At 37.8% G+C, this 19,867-nt stretch overlaps 1 protein-coding gene across 1 annotated transcript in view; it reads left to right on the plus strand.

The window, feature by feature from the left end:
- The first annotated feature begins 1,855 nt into the window (after positions 1 to 1,855).
- Positions 1,856 to 19,867, plus strand: part of LOC107666733 (uncharacterized) — a 23,006-nt gene continuing 4,994 nt past the window's right edge. The window contains exons 1-9 of the mRNA XM_016458169.1: positions 1,856 to 1,980; positions 2,964 to 3,529; positions 6,027 to 6,099; positions 8,320 to 8,399; positions 11,312 to 12,206; positions 15,370 to 15,486; positions 15,741 to 15,910; positions 16,744 to 16,867; positions 18,128 to 18,185. Coding sequence (XP_016313655.1) covers positions 2,972 to 3,529; positions 6,027 to 6,099; positions 8,320 to 8,399; positions 11,312 to 12,206; positions 15,370 to 15,486; positions 15,741 to 15,910; positions 16,744 to 16,867; positions 18,128 to 18,185 — 2,075 coding nt within the window. The 5' untranslated portion in view covers positions 1,856 to 1,980; positions 2,964 to 2,971. The remainder of the gene's footprint in view (positions 1,981 to 2,963; positions 3,530 to 6,026; positions 6,100 to 8,319; positions 8,400 to 11,311; positions 12,207 to 15,369; positions 15,487 to 15,740; positions 15,911 to 16,743; positions 16,868 to 18,127; positions 18,186 to 19,867) is intronic.

A 19,867-nucleotide genomic window follows, 5' to 3' on the forward strand; every position in this document is an offset into this window, starting at 1 on the left:
AGTTGCCAGGCAAGGCAAGGCAAGTTTATTTATATAGCACATTTCATACACAATGGTAATTCAAAGTGCTTTACATAAAAGAAATTAACAAATAATAAAAAAAATAATCACAACAATAAAACAAGGAATTTAAAACTTTGAAAATGATTAAAAAATGTATTTAAGAGGTTTAAAATGAATTTAAAACAGTTAAGAATATGATGACAATGATTATACATAAAATATAGTGCAATCAGCTCGGACATTGCACAGTGCTCATTCAGTAAATGCACAGCTAAACAGATGAGTTTTGAGTCTGCTTTTAAATGTGACTAATGTTTTAGCATTAGTCACATTTACCACATAGGGTGTTGCTATGTGGTTGTTATGGTGTTCAGGGTTTTTTTAATGTATTGCTATGTGGTTGCTATGGTGTCCTGATAGGGTTTTTAGTGTATTGCTATGTAGTTGCTATGGTGTCCTGATGGGGGTTTTAGTAAGTTGCTATGCAGTTGCTATGGTGCTAGTGCGCTGCTATGCAGTTGCTATGGTGCATTGATGGGGTTTTTAATGTGTTACTATGCAGCTGCTATGGTGTTCTGAGGGGTTTTAGTGCGTTGCTATGTAGTGTCATATTTTAGTGTGTTTCTATGCAGTTGCTATGGTGTCCTTTGGGGGGTTTTAGTGTGTTACTATGCAGTTGCTATGGTGTTCTGGGGGGGTTTAGTGTGTTGCTATGCAGCTGCTAGTTTTGCTGTTACTTTTCTAAGTGATTTTCAAAGTTTCTTGCCTGGTGGATAATTGGAAACAATCCAATCAATTCATTTTGAAGGAGATAACCGAGTCATATCTAGAGACCAAAATATTACACCAAAGATAGTTAAAAGTTGGAGGTTTTAACTTGGCTAAGTGAGCAACCACCCACTCATTAGCTCGTTAAAACCACCCACAAAATCCATTGCGGCAGTGAGTTTTGCACTAGTTTTGCACTCTGAGAAAATGTTCTAGTTTGCTTTTCCTTTAATTATTGATTGTCCCAAAATCTCGTTTAAATCTAAAGGGAACAGAGCTTTTTCAGTTCTTGGTCCTACACTCTGGAACTCTTTGCCTTTATCCATCAGATCATCCCCTACGTTATCTTCTTTTAAATCATCTCTTAAAACATATCTTTTTTCTCAGGCTTTTGCTTAACTTGAAAATACTTTTTTGTTTTGTTTCTGTTTGTTTCTTTGTTTGGTGATGTCTTGCATTACTTATTGTATTATTTAATGATTTCAAATTTTATATTGTCTTAATGCTTTTGTTAGTTGATTTTTCTGATGTTTTGGTTGTGCAGCACCTTGGTCAGCACTTACTACATAAATAAACTTGACCTGTTTGGTTATTTGTTTGGTGATGTCTTGCATTACTTATTGTATTATTTAATGATTTCAAATTTTATATTGTCTTAATGCTTTTGTTAGTTGATTTTTCTGATGTTTTGGTTGTGCAGCACCTTGGTCAGCACATACTACATAAATAAACTTGACCTTGACCTTGACCTTTAACAAAAAACACTGAAAGAGAAGAAAATGCATGTAGTACAAAGTGTAGAGTTTATCCAGATAATGCTTTTTCACTTTAGGTTATCTGTGTTAAACTAAACACTCCTTTGTGACTACAAGACGAATGTTAAAAGCATCTCTGAGAGTAAACAAAACAACTCCAAGCCAACATGTCCAGGTTGAAAAAGGGGGTATTTGCTGGCTGCTAGCAAACACGCACACACACACACACAGACACACACATCTCTCTTCCAGTGAAAAATAGGAGTTGTTCTGTAAGTCTTTTGTTCGTTCAGACTAGCACACACATTTATAGTCATGGCTGAGAGGAGACGGCACCAGTGGCAACTCTTCACACCACAAGAGAAAGAGACATGGAAGGAAAGCTGGGATTGTCTCAGTGCTATTGTCTCTTGAAGTCAGATTGTTTCATCCTCTTCAGAGCCGTGTGACGCAGGTAAAGTGTTCTGCTAATTGTGCACGCTGTCATGTCAACTTGTTGAGTATTGGCGAATTTAAGTGAGTTTGTGTAGGATTGTATTGACTAAGCAGTCTGAGCTCAATTAGGATGTCACTGTAAAAAATCTATGAAACTATTTGCCAAAAGCAATAGAAAAAGCTGAAAACAGCTCAGAGAATTTATATTTTTAAGGTGTTTTGGTGTATTTTTTACTGGAAAACAAAAGTGGACATGCTTGTATGTTCATTTTATGAGAAAACAAGTCAGCAGCTGCCCGTATTTGAGAGGGAAAAAAGCATAACAAGGAACACAAAATTAATAGCTGTGGCTCCTGACGATATATTGAGGTCTTAAGAAGCGAAACGATCGGTCTGTGCAAGAAACCGGTTCACAAACGAATCATTCTTTTGAACCAGTTCTTTTTAGAGAACTGAAAGAACCAGTTCACAAGATTGGACTGAGCCATCTAAAACAGTTCGTGGCTTGAGCAGCACAGATCTACAAGTTACATGTTCATTAGTGGGTGTTTTAATAATATAATTGTGTATATGTTATGTCATTGCATGATTACATAAACGAACAATTGAATTGAACCAGTTCATTGAAATGAACTGTCTAAAAAAAAAAACAGTTTGTGGAAAAGAATGAGATTTCCCCATTTGCCTGAGACACTGGATTACAGGTTATAATGTTGTAAATAATTTTCAGTTTCTTGCACAGACAGATCGTTTCGCTTCTTAAGACCTCAATATATATTGTCAGGAGCCACGGGTATTCATTTTGAGTTGCCTGACATTCTCAAAAACGGGATGATATTTTACGAATCACCAAGGACCACATTTTCAGCTAAAAACCTCTTTACTGTTCTACTCAAGAAAATAAATTACCTTCGTCTTGGCCTGAGTGCGAGTAAATGAACAGCAAAGTTTCATTTTTGGGTGAACTATCCATTTAAGATCCATTTTCAGTGTCTTTCTCAGAGTTTATTATGGAGGATGTGAAGCCTGAGGGCTGGCGGCAGCTACTTCAGCCCCATGGTGCAGTTGGCAGAAACAGCACGAGTCTCCTTCGCAGGTCCTCATCATGGAAGAGGCCTGGAGAGCGGGGTTATTACGAGGGCCCTGCGGCGCAGGTGAATGAGCCCCCTCGTGGACCTCGTCCATTGAGCTGCATAGAGGGTGACAGGATGGACAAATGGCTTCAGACGCTGGAGAGACTCCAATCACGTCGGCTTCGGAATCAAATACCTCCGTTTGTGGACCGGACGGTATCGATGAAGGTTCTCCCAAATGAGACAGCAGGAAGTAACCCGCCGTGTCCTGATGTTTCCTCTCTTCGCAGGAGGAATCAGACCCCTAGCGTCTGTCCCAGTGTGTGTGAAAGCTCCTTGAGCAGCCTGGAGTCTGTTCACATTAAAGCTGCTCCCACTGGAGAAAGATCTCAGTTCTGTGCTCTCGCTCCGGTTCGCTTCGGCTGGCTACCCATACAAAGACACGTGAGACTGACGGTCATCTCTGACAACCGCCATGACAATAGCAGGTGCCAGGTAAGAAAGAGTAATAGAAAAGGGAAGTGATGTCACAGGAAGTTCAGAGTAGCGTACTATTTTCAGAGAACTTTTTCAGATTTTTCTAATGCATTTATAGCATTTTAAAATTGTATTTAATTATTTTTTGTTTTTATTTATACACACTCACACACACACACACACACACACACACACATATATATATATATAATTTACATATTTCATTTATTATTAATAATAATACTGTAAGAGTTCTAATGCATTTGAAGTATTTTTTTATTATATTTATTCATTTTTATTAGTTATTTGTTGTTTATTTATATGCTTTTTTATTTACTTATTTTATTTTACTTTAATTTGCCTGATTTTTTATTAGCCTGGACTAAAGACATCTTTGCTCAAAATTAAATTCAAAATTCAAAATAACTTTCCAAGACTGGATGCCACTTGCAGAATTAGACATGCAACGTAATGAGGTCATGTGAGAACAATGTACTACTGTACTAACATAATTTATCATTAATGGTGCTTGCTAAAGCATTCATCACTGTGACTACGGCTCATATTTATGTTTAGTGAGTTGAATGATTCCTCAAATCATGAGTCTTGTTGGGAGAGATGTGCTGTTACTTCTCTAACCAATAATGGTGGCAGAAAATGTAACAGTCCAAATATATACTGCATTCTGTTTCCCACACTTAAAAAGCCAGTATACACTGTCCAGTATGCAGTATTCTAATATTCAGTTCTGACAAAGAGAGTTATAAATGATTACTTTCTGAATAATTTTAAAGTGTCCCTTGATAATGACTTTTCTGCTCTTTGGAGAGGAAAATTGTTCTTGCATAGTAATCCGACTATCAGATATCCACTAAATCATTGAGATTCAGCCTTCATTTTTTACATTTCAGAATGTTGCCGTTTTTAAATGAAAATAAGATTAAAAATGTAATAAAAAATGATCTGTGGGAGTTTTGTAAGACAGCTCCACTGTATCACACAAATTGTACAGTATAAAACTTTTTTGCCCAGAAGTTCAGATTGAATGAGTCATCCAGACTGAAGATAAAAGCCTGCAGAGTCCCAGACTTTCTGCCACCACTGTACACCGCACAACAATCACTCTCACCTCTACTGGGAGCAAACCCCAGAAATGAACAGCCAAGCACTCAGACCTGATTTACCTTAGTGCTAGCTGATGTCAGAAAGAGAGAGAGCAATAGAAAACTGAAAGGAGGGAAAGAGAGAAATCTCTGGATGACTGTCAAGTATGTGAACTTCATGCAGCTGTCTGGGTGCTGCACAAAGTCAAAATAAAACCACTCTGTCAGCAGGTGCTTGGATCCATTCGGAAAAGATTTAGGAACGAATAGATCCAACCGCATCTGAGCCAACAACAGGATCACAACAGTGCCGCAGGGCCCAGAGGATAGAAGCAATTCCAAAAGCATTTGTGAATACTCAGATCTTTCTATTGTTTCATCTGTCATATATCAGTCATTTTATGTTTAAGCTTTAGTAGTATTTGGAAACTTAAAAGAATAGTTCACCTAAAAATGAAAATTAGCTGATCATTTACTCATCCTCAGGCCATCCAAGATGTAGATGAGTTTGTTTCTTCATCAGATTTGGAGAAATGTAGCATTCCATCACTTGCTCAGCAATGGATCCTCTGCAGTGAATGGGTGCCATCAGAATGAGAGTCCAAACAGCTGATAAAAACATCACAATAATCCACAAGAAATCCACACCACTCCAGTCCATCAGTTAATGTCTTGTGAAGAGAAAAGATGCATGTTTGTAAGAAACAAATCGATCAAGATGTTTTTAAACTTTAAACTATTGCTTCTGACTAAAATTAGAATCCATAATAACACTTCCTCCAGTAAAAAAGTTAATCTCCTGTTGTCCTCTCACATCAAAATCCACCCGCATATTTGTTTAGATCTGTTTTGGACTGTTTTTGCTTGTAAATGGTGCTTGTGCATATTTCTTTCCTGACTCAGGCGAAATTACTTTTTAACTGGAGAAAGCAATATTATGGATAGAGGACTCATATTTTATCCGGAAACAACAGTTTGAAATTAAAAATTATGGATTTGTCTCTTACAAACACGCAGCTTTTTGGCATCACAAGATGTTAGTTGATGGACTGGAGTGGTGTGGATTACTTGTGGATTATTGTGATGTTTTTATCAGCTGTTTGGACTCTCATTCTGACGGCACCCATTCACTGCAGAGGATCCACTGGTGAGCAAGTGATGCAATGCTACTTTTCTCCAAATCTGTTCTGATCAAGAAACAAACTCATCTACATATTGGATGGCTGGAGAGTGAATACCTTTTCAGCAAATTTAAATTTTTGGGCGAACTATTCCTTTAAATCAAACTTGAAATGTCTCAATGGCAAACTGAGTGGCGCATGCTTTCAAACACTGCAGGACCTGTTATCTAATGAAATCACATTCATGTTATCTGTCTTTTCTACATCTAAAGTCTGTGTGTGTTCTTTTAGCAGAAACTGAAGTCTCCCATCACTCCAGTGTTGCTCAGCACTCCTGCCAAACTTAGCGGACCAAGACCAAATGGTGCGTATTGACTAAGACGGCATATGAAATTTCTGAACGAACAACTTGGCAGAGGGCACCGGTGAATTATGTTTGGAGGTTTGAGCTGTACTCAGTGGTGGTATAAAATACCATTATCAGTAAATTCAGTGAATTGCTTCATGCAGAAATCCGAGTTGTGTATATAATTAATGTTTCTAAAGTTGCACTATGAAAGATTTTTGGGGTAAAAAAATGAACAAAATGGCATTATTGAATGAGTACATGAAACAATCAGTGTTCTGTGATACTCTGTGGTATGACAAAATAATGATTTATATTAGGAGCGGTTTGGGTCGGATTTGCCAGGAAATTTCAGGCATATCCTATTCATTACTGTATGATTGCCTCATGTCTGTACACTCAAAAAAATAAATCGTTGGTGCAACTTAATTTAATTATGACACACATTTCCACGCATTTGAATTATGTTATCTCAACTTAATCAAGGCAAATAGAACCCAAAAGCAAAGTGCTCCTGCTGCTGCTTTTCTCTCGGGTCTGTCAGCAGGTGATGAGCGTATAATGATGCTGCCGCAGCGTCACTGTAATTACAGCCATGAGAGCAGGGCCGAGTCAAGGGGAAGGAGGAGGAGGAGGGAGGCAGCGGTGCAGGAACGAGGAGCACTTACTCGTCCATGAGTGTTTACAACAGAAATGCTTGGGAATTTCTCTCTTTTTCTTTTTCTTTTTTCTCACCAGCTCCAGATGGTGTGAGACTCTGACAGGACATGAGTGCCATGCTGATCAGTGTGTGTGTGTGTGTGTGTGTGTGTAGGCTGTTCTTCGGTTGTAAACACAGAATGAGTGACTAAGGGTCAATGACAGACACTTGCTGCCTGTCGCTCTGGATCACACTGTGTTGCCAGAATCCCAAAACAGTGATGGAAAAGAGATGAATTCTGCTTTGATTCTGGAGAAAATTGAATGATTTTGAAGGGAATTAAAGAAAAGTGTTGGGAAAATCCATTTATTATCCATTATTATTATTATTATTATTATTAGTAGTAGTATTGTAAAGTCATTCAGTTATTATTATTACTAAAATATTAAACAAAATTAGAAAAATTACTATTGTGATATTTTACAGTAAAATTGTAAATCAACGTGGTTATAAACTAATAATAACAATAACAATGGTTTTGTAAAATAAAATGTTAACTATTAATATTATTATATTTTTATTTTAATAATTATAATTATTACTAAATTAAATTATAATGAATGAGAAATATTACTATTGCAATATTTCACTTTAAAATAAATTGAGTATTTAAGAACATACATTTTATTTTACAGTACAGTCTTAATTTCTTCATTTTCTTCATTTTTTTTTTTTTGCGGAAAACTGCAGGGGGCATGTTGTGTTTCCAAAAATATTAGTATATTAATAATAATTCATTTTATCGGTCATGTGCTGTTCTAAAATATTCAACTATCCCAAGGCTTTATGAGTGACTCAACCAATGGCGTTTGTCAGGGGCGTGGCTAGCTCATGGATGACCAATAGCAGATAGGAGTGTTATATGGTGATGCTCGTGAGACAAAAATTACACAATTCAGCTTTAATTTTGATCAATAACAATTTGTTTCTACCACAATTCTAAATAAACGCCCTCAACTTGGAAAGCCAAAGCTTCTCAGAGTTTCCCACTGGTAATTACAACAGCGTGATATGATGTAAATACGATGCAGAACCTGACACACAATACCTGAGCGGTTGACAAGAGTGTGTGCCGCTCTGTCCCGTGAACCGGGAGCATGCTGGGAAAATAGCTGCCTGTCAGGTGTTAGCTGCCAGTGTGAAGTGCGATTACTTGCCCTAAAAAAACAACGGCAAGAAATAGTTAGCTTGCCACCTTAGTTGTCAGATGATGCCATGACTGCATCTCCATGGCAACGCTGACAGAGAACGATCCATCACAGCCGGGTGGCGCGGCGACTGTCTGTCAGATTAAAATCTCTCCCGCTCGCTCGCTGTCTCCCTGACACCTGTAAGCGATGCAGTCTAAGCAGGCCTCTGTTGACAGTGTAAACACACACAACAGGAGGATCGGCCTTATTGTGACACAGGAGTGGCAGGAAACGCCGCTGGATTTATATCATACGCACAGAGACACACTTTAGTTGGCATTATGTTCCATTTCTCAATGAAAAACACGGAAAATGCAACTCAACGTGGACTTTTCTTGTTTTATTCAGACAGGGAAGCTGCGAGGCCTGAACCTGTAGGCTTCAGATACTGGAGGACACCTGAAAAAACACCATCCGTCCTCCATCAGGTGAGACTAGTTTGCTTTATGTTTTGTTCTCACTGTCTTAATTATATTATTTTAATCATTTAAATATGTTCGTCTGAAATACTCAAAACCCAGCAGGCAGGTGTTATTGAAGTTTCAACAATCTCATGTATCATAAACTATGCATGCACCTTTCAGAAAAATGATTATTATGCAGTACAATTTCTGTTTGGGGTCAATTTGACACCAGCAGATACAATTGTAGAACAATACAATAAAATAAATCAAACTAAAAAGCTTGCAGAAGTGTATTTCTGAAGTGTGCTCTAGTCAGATCATGTGGAAATCCAATGCATTTATTCATGTTTTATATCTTGGGTCTCTGAGAGCCAAAACAGAAATAATGAAACATTTTTGGCCACATAAAATGAGTTATGCTGTAATTTTGCTTAAAATCAGAAAATGTCACCCAGTATGAGCCTGATGCTTTAAAGTTAAATATTTTTTCACGCTATTAAAATGGGCATTGGGTCTCTCAACCCCCAAACAGAGAGACGCCTGTTTGTTGCCCTACTTATTATAAATACAAAATTGACCCAAAAGACACTGCTAATATAGATTTGTATGATTATATGCTTCATAAAGCCTTGCTGCTCTTGATAGAAACGTGTGATTCAGAAGCACATGGTTTGAATAATGCCAGTGTCTATTTACACTGAGTGCAAATAGCCAACCTTGTTGGCAAAGGCTATTTTCACCAACTCCACCCGTATTTCTCAGATATTTTACAATTTTGTACAAACGTAATTTTGTATTATCATTATTCTTTTAAAATTTGTAACTAATTTTAAACATTCTCAAATTTAAACTTTTTTAAAGAGGTCTCTTCTGCTCACCAAGGATCCAATTATTTGTTAAAAAAAATACAGTAAATATAGTAATATTTTTAAATATTATAGCAATTTTAAATAACTGTTTTCTATGTGAATATATTTTAAAATGTAATTTATTGCTGTGATCAAAGCTGTATTTTCAGCATCATTACTCCAGTCTTCAGCGTCACATGATCTTCAGAAATCATTCTAATATGCTGATTTGAGCTCAAGAAACAGTTCTGATTATTATCAATGTTGAAACAGTTGTGCTGATTTATATTTTTGTAAAAACCATGATGCACTTTTTTCAGAATTTTTTAATGAATAGAAAGTGAAAAGAACAGCATTTATTTGAAATAGAAATTTAATGCATCCTTGCTGAAATACAAGTATAGTGTAGAAACCTATTTAACAGTTTAGCATGTTTAAATCCATTTGATTTTTCAAAATCAATCAGTGCATAAAATAAAGTATGCAGATCCGGTCTGGGCCCAAGTTGCTTTTCTATGCGAGCATCTGCTAAAGGAACATACTGTAAGTGTAGTGCAAGTTGTGCGGATCTGAAGAGGTAATATAGATGTTCACAAAGCACAGAAGCGCTGTGCTTCTGTTCCTCAGCAGTCTTTCATTAGAAAACTGTAAACGCTCTTTAAAAGCGTTTTGTAATCAGTTACATGCATAATTCCAGATGACCTACACACAAATCAACCTCATTGGGACGAGCAGTTGCTCTGAATTAAGCTGAACACTGTACGGATCATTTCTATCAGATAAATGTGTTCTCTGAATAAATCTCTTTCTGTGTCTGTTGATGTGCTGCTTATGGGATGTTTGCTCCAGGCAGCTTTTCTGCATCTCTCTAATTTTTATTCTGTCCTTTTGTTTAACTTTTTACCATTTTATGTCCCCGATGGGAAATTGTGGGGCTGAAGAAAGAATAAACTGTTTCGGTATCTACAGAAATGCTCCTTCTTTTTCTAAAGACAAAATTACACCACAACTGACTCTGTTCTTTCTTCATGCATGTTCCTGGTCGTATATCAATTGGATTTATACAGATGTATAAAATCAAGTTCTCTCCTATGTTTTTTTTTTTCTAGTTTAAACATCCAGTTTTACACTCAAATATGAAATATTGCAGATGTAATATTGGTTATGCCATTTCATGGAGGTACAAGAGCAAAGTGAAGGTACTTTGATATATATACACCAGATAAGAAGAAAAAGATAAGAAAAAATAATATTTTGTATTCCTAAAAAATACTTCTTAAGAAAGTTCTTAAGTTTAAAAATACAAAGCATACATCAGATTCTAATCTCTTTGTAGTTTGATTAAATGACATTCTTTAGTTTCTAGAGTCAATGCTGAGTATTTGGAGTCACTGGAAGAGTTTTTGGAATCAAAGTTATTTTTTTTGTACTTATATAAAGAGTTTTGGAGTCAGGAAAGTGTTTGAAACCAGAGGTTTTTGATATAAATTTTATTCTGTCTTTTTGCTTTAGTTTTTACAATTTTTCTCTCTATTCTAAAGACAACATGAACTCAACATTTTTCAAAATGTTCTTTCTTAATGCATGTTGCTGGTCTTATATCAGTTGGATTTATATACTATTTATATATCGAATCATCTACATTTTTTTTTATAGTTTAAACATCCAAATTTACACTCAAACATGAAATATTTCAGAAGTTAAATTGGTTATGAATATCATTCCATGGAGGCACCATGGTACTTTGATATATACCATGGTACATGACCTGTTTTTTTTTATGTTCATATGCACAAATCTCTATTTTGTCCATTCAGGCTCTTTGAAAGTAAGGCATTCCTTTTTAAAAGATTAAAAAACTTCTGTGATTCTCGTAATATAATAAAGAAGTGCCCCGAATTCCAACTTAACCGAATTGCCCCCAAAACTGATACGGTTGCTATGGAAACGGTGGAATGCACCAGTTCAGAATGATGCGAGTTGTTACAATGTGGATTCCGAAAGCATTTCTGTGCATGCAGGAGGCAGAAAAAACCTCTTTCATCCACACAAATCCCAATTCAAGGGATTTCATTTGTTTCCTTGCAGGCTTCAGGATCTGTGAGCTCCAAGGGAGGACGAAATGGATCGCAAACCTGGAATCCAAAAGCCGAGATGGACACGGGCCATGCTGGACTTCATCCTGTGTTTAGAGATCCCACACGCAGGCGTGGAAGTGCACCGGAGTCCTTCAGCTCCTCAATATCATCCATCACTATCACTTCCAGGAAGGTCACACAGATTTCCAAGCCTTTGTGTCCGGCGATGAATGACCTCGCCGATAGACGAAGAAAAGCCTTAGTGGTCAAAGTCACCGAACAGAGGACGAAAAGCACCACCAGCCGGCCCATCGTCTCGACCTCTGGCTGTGATCATGAAGAGATCGACCACGATGTGGTACTGAGGAGAAAGACAGCCATTGTGAAAATGACCGAACAGAGAGAGCGTTTCAGTCCATCACAATACAGACACAGCTACACTGAAGGACTCAACGAAGCCCAGTTAACGAATGAATCTAAACGGATGAACCAAACACTAACTATATCTTTAGAGCCAGGAGGAAACCAATGGAGGTCCCAGCACAGATCTAGCCTGTCTCTTTACCTCAACAACCCAAATACTAGCAGCACAGCAGGGGAGAGTGACACCAAAAAACACAAGCCACCTCGAAGGCCTCTCAGCTGTGACGCAAGCTTGTTTAACTGCACAGAGCTTGGCACTAATGCAGTTACACATCCAGCGTTTCACAACAAGAGCTCTCCTGTTTCCCAGAAGACAAATATTGACCTTGCTAGTTCCAGCAGCAGCGAAGCAAGAAGGCGCTCGGCCTCCGGTGGCGAGGACAGGAGCGCAAGGAAAGAGCGATTGGAGTGGGATCGAAGGCTTGAGGAGCGAGAGGAACCTATTTCAGGAATCAAACCTCTCACGCTACTAAAAGCAGCAGGTAATAGCAGAACCTCTGTGGATATTCGGCGGTAGATGTACAAGAACATACTGTAAGCTGAGGTCGCGCGGCGCTTCTTTGATGTATAATGGATGAGTATTATCGTGTGAGAGAGCAGAGGTTTTTAATTGAAGCTTTTCACGGCAGATATGCACGGTAGCCATGGACTGCCCTGAAATGAGAGATTTCTCTGCTGTCTCTCTCTTTCTGTCTTACGTTTTCTCATCTTTTCATTTTCCCACACATCTCTTTGCATGCATAATCTATTTCTACCCTGCTTTCAATACCGGTTTTTGAGCTTCCGTGGGAATTTATAACTGCTACACACAGAGAGAAATCTGACAGCTGCCGAAATACATGCATACACACAGGTTTAACTATCTGAGGACATGCATAGATGAATATTGTTTGAAATGAAGTCATTTATAATTAGTTCAGACTAATTCACACCTCTAAAAGTAAACACTTAGAATTTTTACATGAAAAAATGCTTTTTACTTTATATGCATTTTGCTTTGTTGATTTTTATTTTTTAGGACATTTTAGAGGGATTTTCCCCTTGAAATTTAGGATTTTATAATGAAAAAAAAAACTTTTTAAAAAACAAAATGTTTTAAAAAACATTTACAGAATCTATCTATCCATCCATCCACCCATCCTTGCAGTGCATTTGTGTTCAGTCTTTGTATTTGAAAAATCATTTTAAAAATAAATGTATTTTCAATAGTAATGTAATGTTTTCCAGATAACATTTTAATACTTTTTATTTTGTTTTAGAAAAATTACATTATAAATATTTATTTATATTTAATAATATGTTTCATAATTATTACATTATTAAATTAAATAATTAAGTTATTAAATTATTATTAATCCCTCAAAAAGGGTGTCATTATGTAAGTTTTAATGAAACAGGCAGTGTGATTGGAGAGCAGACAACTCTTTAAGCTTTTGAATGCTTTCGCGGTACTTTGATGTCATAAGCCCGATCGGTCTGTGCAGCGCCGATGCACCTCGAACAAGCCTCTTCACTGCCTGTTTAGCCCCGCCCACCGATTCTACATCACAGCCTGTCTAGCTCCGCCCACCGATTCTACATCACAGCCTGTTTAGCTCCGCACATGTACTGTACGTAGTGTAAATAACGAGAGAGGCAAATGCAGGTCTACACAGAAACAAACGATAAAGATGCTCCGAAGACAACAAGACGCGGTTCAGTGCCAAACTGTGGAAAAACAGTCTTTCCTTCGCCTTCCTTCTGATCCCAACATTAGGAAAGAGTGGATGAACTTTATTTTTAATGAAGATCCGGACTGGGTCAGTAAGAAAACTGTCCTTTGTTCACTTCATTTTACCTCGGATTAGTTTACAAACAAGGCACAATTCGACACATAATTTTCAGAAAGATTGAAACTAAAAGACGATGCTGTGCTGAATATATTGGATCAGACAGTAATGTCGCAGTGTGAGTAACTGTTTTTATTATGTGCTCACTATTGCTCTGTCTGTTATTACAGATCGTTTGATATGTACTGAGTATTTATGCATCAACCATACACAACTATTAGCCAATCACAGCAGTTTTCACGTGATGTCACACCCTTATAGGAACGCCCACCTGGCGGGCAAAACACCGAATCATTAGGTGCGTTCGACTTCATGCAGCACCGCGCAGACCGATCGGCGGCTGGCTTGAAACAGTGCATGCCGGTTAGAAATTTAGTCCGACTTGAACCGGTGCCGACGCCACATCACTGTCACGTGTGGCATCAAAGTACCGCGATAGCGTTTCGAGAGCAGCCGACTGACTCAGCTGGTGCAGCTTTTTCAGAGCGACTGCAGGAGTGCTGATGACCACACAGCTGTTTCACGATTGGCCAAATTCACCACATGACAATAATGACGTGTGTTTCTAACATCTTCAAATCCAATACTGCTCATAAATCTGTGTTTTTAGAACAGTAAAAGCTTTTTTACTGTAGTCGCAATGTTATATTGAGTCACGTTTATCATGAAAGCATATACCCCCACTTTATTAGTATTTAAATAGTATATATTCACGTTGAACTTTATTCTTGAACAGATGGCGCTGTATTAAGCAGTATATAAAAAGTGTTTCTGTTGCTCATGAAAACGTTTCTGAAACGTCTGTGTATTTGACAAATATTGCATTTAATTCACTTCATCTGTGATAGAGTATGCAAACACCGCGTGAGCGTCACTAACGGGAGCAGAAATGTCCAGCTTGATGGCTCCGTTTTTCAACTCCGCCCCCGACTGTAAGCGGCTACTCTCGTTGATCGCCGTCTGTAGCCGTGCTTCAAGTCGAACGCACCTATTAAGCGGATTGCGTTCATATTCCGGCCTCATCTGCTTGCCTATGTAAACTATGCAACATTAATATAGAGAATATTACTGTTTTAAATATATTAAGGCACTTTTAAGTTTTTTTACAACGTTTTTGTCGCACTGTTTAATGATTGAAATATTGCCGCGGGTGCTTAATATGGATTGCAAATGGCCAAAACTTGCATTTTGTTCACATACCTTTGTTTTATTCTTTTGAGAGGTGATCTAAATATTTGCAGCTGTGAAACAGATGGAAAATTGACATGCTTGTCCTGCAGTTCTATGGATGTTTTCGAGCCGGTCACGTGACTGAAAGCTATGAATTCAAACAGAGCGTTGCGTTCTGATCAGGGGTCAAAACAGGACAGAAAATAGCATGCAAAAATCTTGATAACAATATAAGTGGACCTCAGAGAACAGTACAAAATAATAAAAAAAAGGCAGTTCATGACCCCTTTAATAAATATAATATAATGTAAGAGTTTGTTGGAGCTCCTTACTCCAGTATTTGCTGTAGCTGTCCATAGACCAAAAACAAATTACAAGCAAATATGTTAATGCAGACCAAATGCACTCTCTGCATTCTCTTGTTTAACTGCAAGTATGTCAGTACTTTAACTAACAGTAGTTTTGGCCTAGCAGAACTATATATCATTCTGCCACAGAATGTAGCATACTTGCATTACTTACATTTCTGAATGCAGCAGCAAAATCCCGCTTGCATAGCCGGAAGCATTTGCATTCTGACACTTGTGTGCAGTGTGTTTCAGGCCTAGTAGAGACTCTGGATGATGCACAGTCTCTTTGTTCTCAGATAACTCGGCTGATCTGAGCGCAGACGCCGTCCTGGCCCTGAACGCCGCTGCGGTTATCGCCAACATAAAGCTGCAGGCCCAGCAGAGACGAACTACATCCCACACAGCAACAGCAGGTACCTGATCTCTCCTGACCTTTGGCTTCATCAAACACAAACTTCACTTGAAACACACTGACATTTAACAGGAGGAGAGGATTTTATGTAGACAACAGAGAGAGATTGATGTCTTTAAACTCTGGACATGTTGGCATTAGTGCAGCTCAACACACAGTTGGAGTTTTTCCTTCATTCGTGAGCTGCAGAATATCTGCCTATGCTGAGCATTACAGATTGAGGTTTCATGACTGAATATTGTTCCTCTTTATCAGTGTGTTTAACAGAGGTTAGAGGGCAAAATGAACACAGAGAGCTCAAAGAAGAGGCTGCTGGTGCTAATGGAAAGGACAAAACTCGTCCAGCAGAACAATATGTGAATTTTGTCCAATTTGAGTCAGAAAATGACCTTCGTGAAACTGCTTTGGCTCCACTGTCACTTAGCGTGAGTTACTCTTCTCTCTTCTGTTGTTTGCAGGTACTTCTGTACCAAAGTTATGTTCGTTTAGTTATGTAAACGAGGACATGCAATAGATGTCTTCAGATAAAGCCATTTATAATTACTGTAGACCAACTCAAACCCGACCTCTAAAAGAAAATATTTTAGAACTTAAAAAGGCCATTATTTACTTCAATTGATTTGGCCCTTTTAGTACATTTCAGGGTATTTTAGGATTTCAGGAATTTTTTATCATTTATTTATCATTTATTTTTTATCATTTGCAGAATTCTAGTTGGAAATCATGACAATTTTATTATCAAAGCCATATATTTTTTTAAAGGGGTCATATGATGCGATTTCAATTTTTCCTTCTAGGTGTTAATCTCTTTCCTTGCAAAATACATTTGTATTTTACAAATTATTTTATAAATGGATGTATATTTATTAATAATAAATTCCATATAGTATTGAAATAATACATTTTTTACTTTAGCAAAATGACCATTTTAGTTTCAATTTTAATTTCATTTTTTTCCCTAGGAAAATATTTTTGCTTATAGAAAATGCATTTTAAACTGGTCAACCAGCTAATGACCTTCTTAGACCAGTTAGAAACCAGCTATCATGTTCCAAACACAGCTGCTATCTTAAAGTCACCATTATATTTCCATTTAACTCGTTACTGTCTAGGAGAAATAACTGAAATGTCAAAGAGATCTCATTTGTGATTTTACTGACACAGCTTTGAACATCTTGATTTCTGAGTCAGATTTTAAATCTCAACTTTGAATCGAACAGCTCTTTCGGTCCTTTATTGAAAGTTGCTGTGTGTGCAGGAGGCTTTAGTGATCAGACGGCCTGATTTCATCCAGCGCTCGCAAGCCAGAGTTCGAGCCCTGGAGAGGAGGTCGCAGGAGAGGCAGAGCTCCCACAGCTCACCGCAGACACCTGAGAGCGGAGGTGAACTATCATGACATTCATACACGTTCAGATGCAGTCGAAATGAACAACACTTTCAGGTCCTCAATATTCAGACAGACTCTGTTGATCAAATCAGCATCTGAAATGAGAGCAGGGATTGTTCAGAACCCTGGAGAGGATATCAGTGGCTGTTAAAAGACTGGAAATATCGCCCCCATCTGAACATTGTTAAAGCTACATCACTACCATTAGACTTGCTTTAGGTGTTTTAGCAATATTATAAAACGCAATACTGACTCTGAATTTAATTGATGAGTCATGTTTAAAGATGTTGCAAAATTACTATTATTATTATTATTATTATTACAAGTAAATAGATTAACACTTTTCAAATAAAAATGTTTATTTTGTTTTATTTGCTATATTTATTATTATTATTATTAAAATTATCAAACATATATTAATATATATATACCAAATATATAAAAATTAAATTATAAAAAATATAAAATTATAAATAATTTAAAATATATTAATATTGTTGCATCAATGTCACCATATTATTATTATTATTATTATTATTGCATATATATAATTTCCATATTTTAAGCTGCTTTTTTAGAGAACTATTCACTCAAGGTTATACCATACACTGATTTTATCAAAGTTAATGGTGAAAAAACCAACCCAAGTGGTTTAGCTGTATGTCTAGATGCTGTAGTTTCTCTGCCTGTGCTCCAAATATTTAAAACCATCAAACCTGACCAGTAGAAACCAGTTTGACGGCCAGCTGAGAACAGCAACCCACATTAGGCTGGTTTAAGGGTTCTTAATTGCGATAAAATCTCTGTAACACATGGCCTCTCGTTGTTTAATGCGGCGCACAGACAGAATCTGAATGGCTGTAAACATGGACAGCTGAATGCATAATCAGCTTAGACAAAATATTACATAAACATGCAAAGGTATGTGTATAGCTTAAATAACAGCTGTCGGAAATCTGTGGCACTTTTTGCATGCATAAATTCAGTGTGGGCCTGATTATTCCTGTATGTATCTGCAGAGGATATATTGTAAACAGAAAGCTTGCTTCTTGTAATTTTTCAAAATGAGACTTGATTGTAGATTAATAATAAAAGGGTGCACCAATTTATTTTCAGATTTTTGGGGATCCATAACAAGTTGATGTTCTATGATAGTTAATCATAGATTCTGCTCTTCCTTCAATATGATTTTGTCATTAAATTAGAGTTTACCTATGCAGAAACCCCATTTATTGTGTGTGTGTTTGTTCTGCAGAAAGCCTTGTGAAATCCAGAAGCATCATGGGAAAGAGTCTACAGCTGTGGTCCAGGAGGTAAAAGAACATGCCAGTTCCTGTTTTGAGAAACACATTTCCTGCTCTATTTGTCTTTCAGACACACACACACACAGATGCATCAGTGCTATCTGTATTGAAGGTGTTGTGTGTGTCTGTGCAGCCGCAAGGTTTTGCTGCCCTGATTGTGCTTTTCACAGCTTGTTTGTTTTGCTGCCGCTGAATGAAACCTCATCCGATTAGATCTGGTCTCACTGTGCTTCCGAATTAAAGCTCCCTGATGCACGACTGGATGGATTCTGCACGAATGAGTGCCTGTGTTCAGAAGTTTGATTTAAGCCGCTGGTGCGGTGTGTGACTGAATAACACGGGCACTTATGTCAGATAACGGTGTAAATATTCACTCTTTATTTCTCAATTCTGACTCTGATATATTCTGATCTCAGAAAAGATCAACACAAATATGATATATTCTTTTTCTTTTGATTAAATCTTTGCTTCTTGTTTCTTTTTTTAGATAAAAGTTCATAGAAAGAGAGACCAGACTATCAGAGAGACTCAAATGTGGATTTTTGTAAAATTGCCAGTAAGAAAATACCAGTAGCAAAACACCCTAGCAAACGCGCAGAATGCCCCAAAACACCCTAATAACCACCTAACATACCCTAGCAACCACCCAGAATACCCCAAAACACTGTAACAACCACCTCAAATACCACCATAACCCCTAGCAACCACACAAAACAAACCAACAACAATCTGACAGCCCCCCCCAGAATACCCTAGCAACCACCCTGAATACTTAAAATACCTTAATAACCACCTAAACCACCCCAACAACATTCTGGAAACCACCCAGAATAATGCAAAAGAGTCTAGCAACTACCCAAAATACCTGATCAAACACCCAAAACACCCTAGTAACCACATAACATGTGCTAGCAACAACCCAGAATATCCCAGAATCATTCTAGCAACTCCCCAAAATAGCCTAGCAACTTCCCAAAGCACCCTAGTAGCCACCTAAAATACCCCAACAAGAGCAACAACCCAGAACACCCCAATCACTTTCTGGCAACCACACAAAAACATCCTAGCAACCACATAACATGCCATATCAACCACCCAGAATGCCTCAAAACACCTTGGCAAGCACATTTAATACCCCAACAACACCATAGCAACCATCTAGAACACTCCAGCAACATTCTAGCAACCCCCAAAATATTCCAACAACACCCTAGCAACCACCCAGAACACTCCAACAACATTCTAGCAACCAGCCAAAACATCCTAGCAACCAATCAGAATACCACAAAACACTCTAGCAACCACCTAAAATACCCCAACAAAATTTTGGCAACCCCCCAAAATACCCTAACAACAGCCCAGAACACCCAACCCTAATAACCCCTCCTGAATACCCTAGAAACCACCCAGAACACCCGAAACATCCAAGTAACCACCTAACATGCCATATCAACTACCCAGAACACAAAATATCCTAGCAACCACCTTTAATACCCCAACAACACCCTAGCAATCATCCAGAACACCCCAGCAACATTTTAGCAACTCCCAAAATATCCCTGCAACACCCTAGCAACAACCCAGAACACCCCACCAGTGGATGCAACATCCTAGCAGCCACTCAGAATACCCCAAACCACCCTAGTAACCACCTAAAATACCCCAACAACATTTTATCCCCCCCCACCCCC

Source organism: Sinocyclocheilus anshuiensis, unplaced genomic scaffold (genome assembly GCF_001515605.1).
Source record: "Sinocyclocheilus anshuiensis isolate Anshui unplaced genomic scaffold, SAMN03320099.WGS_v1.1 scaffold1500, whole genome shotgun sequence".
NCBI lineage: Eukaryota > Metazoa > Chordata > Actinopteri > Cypriniformes > Cyprinidae > Sinocyclocheilus > Sinocyclocheilus anshuiensis.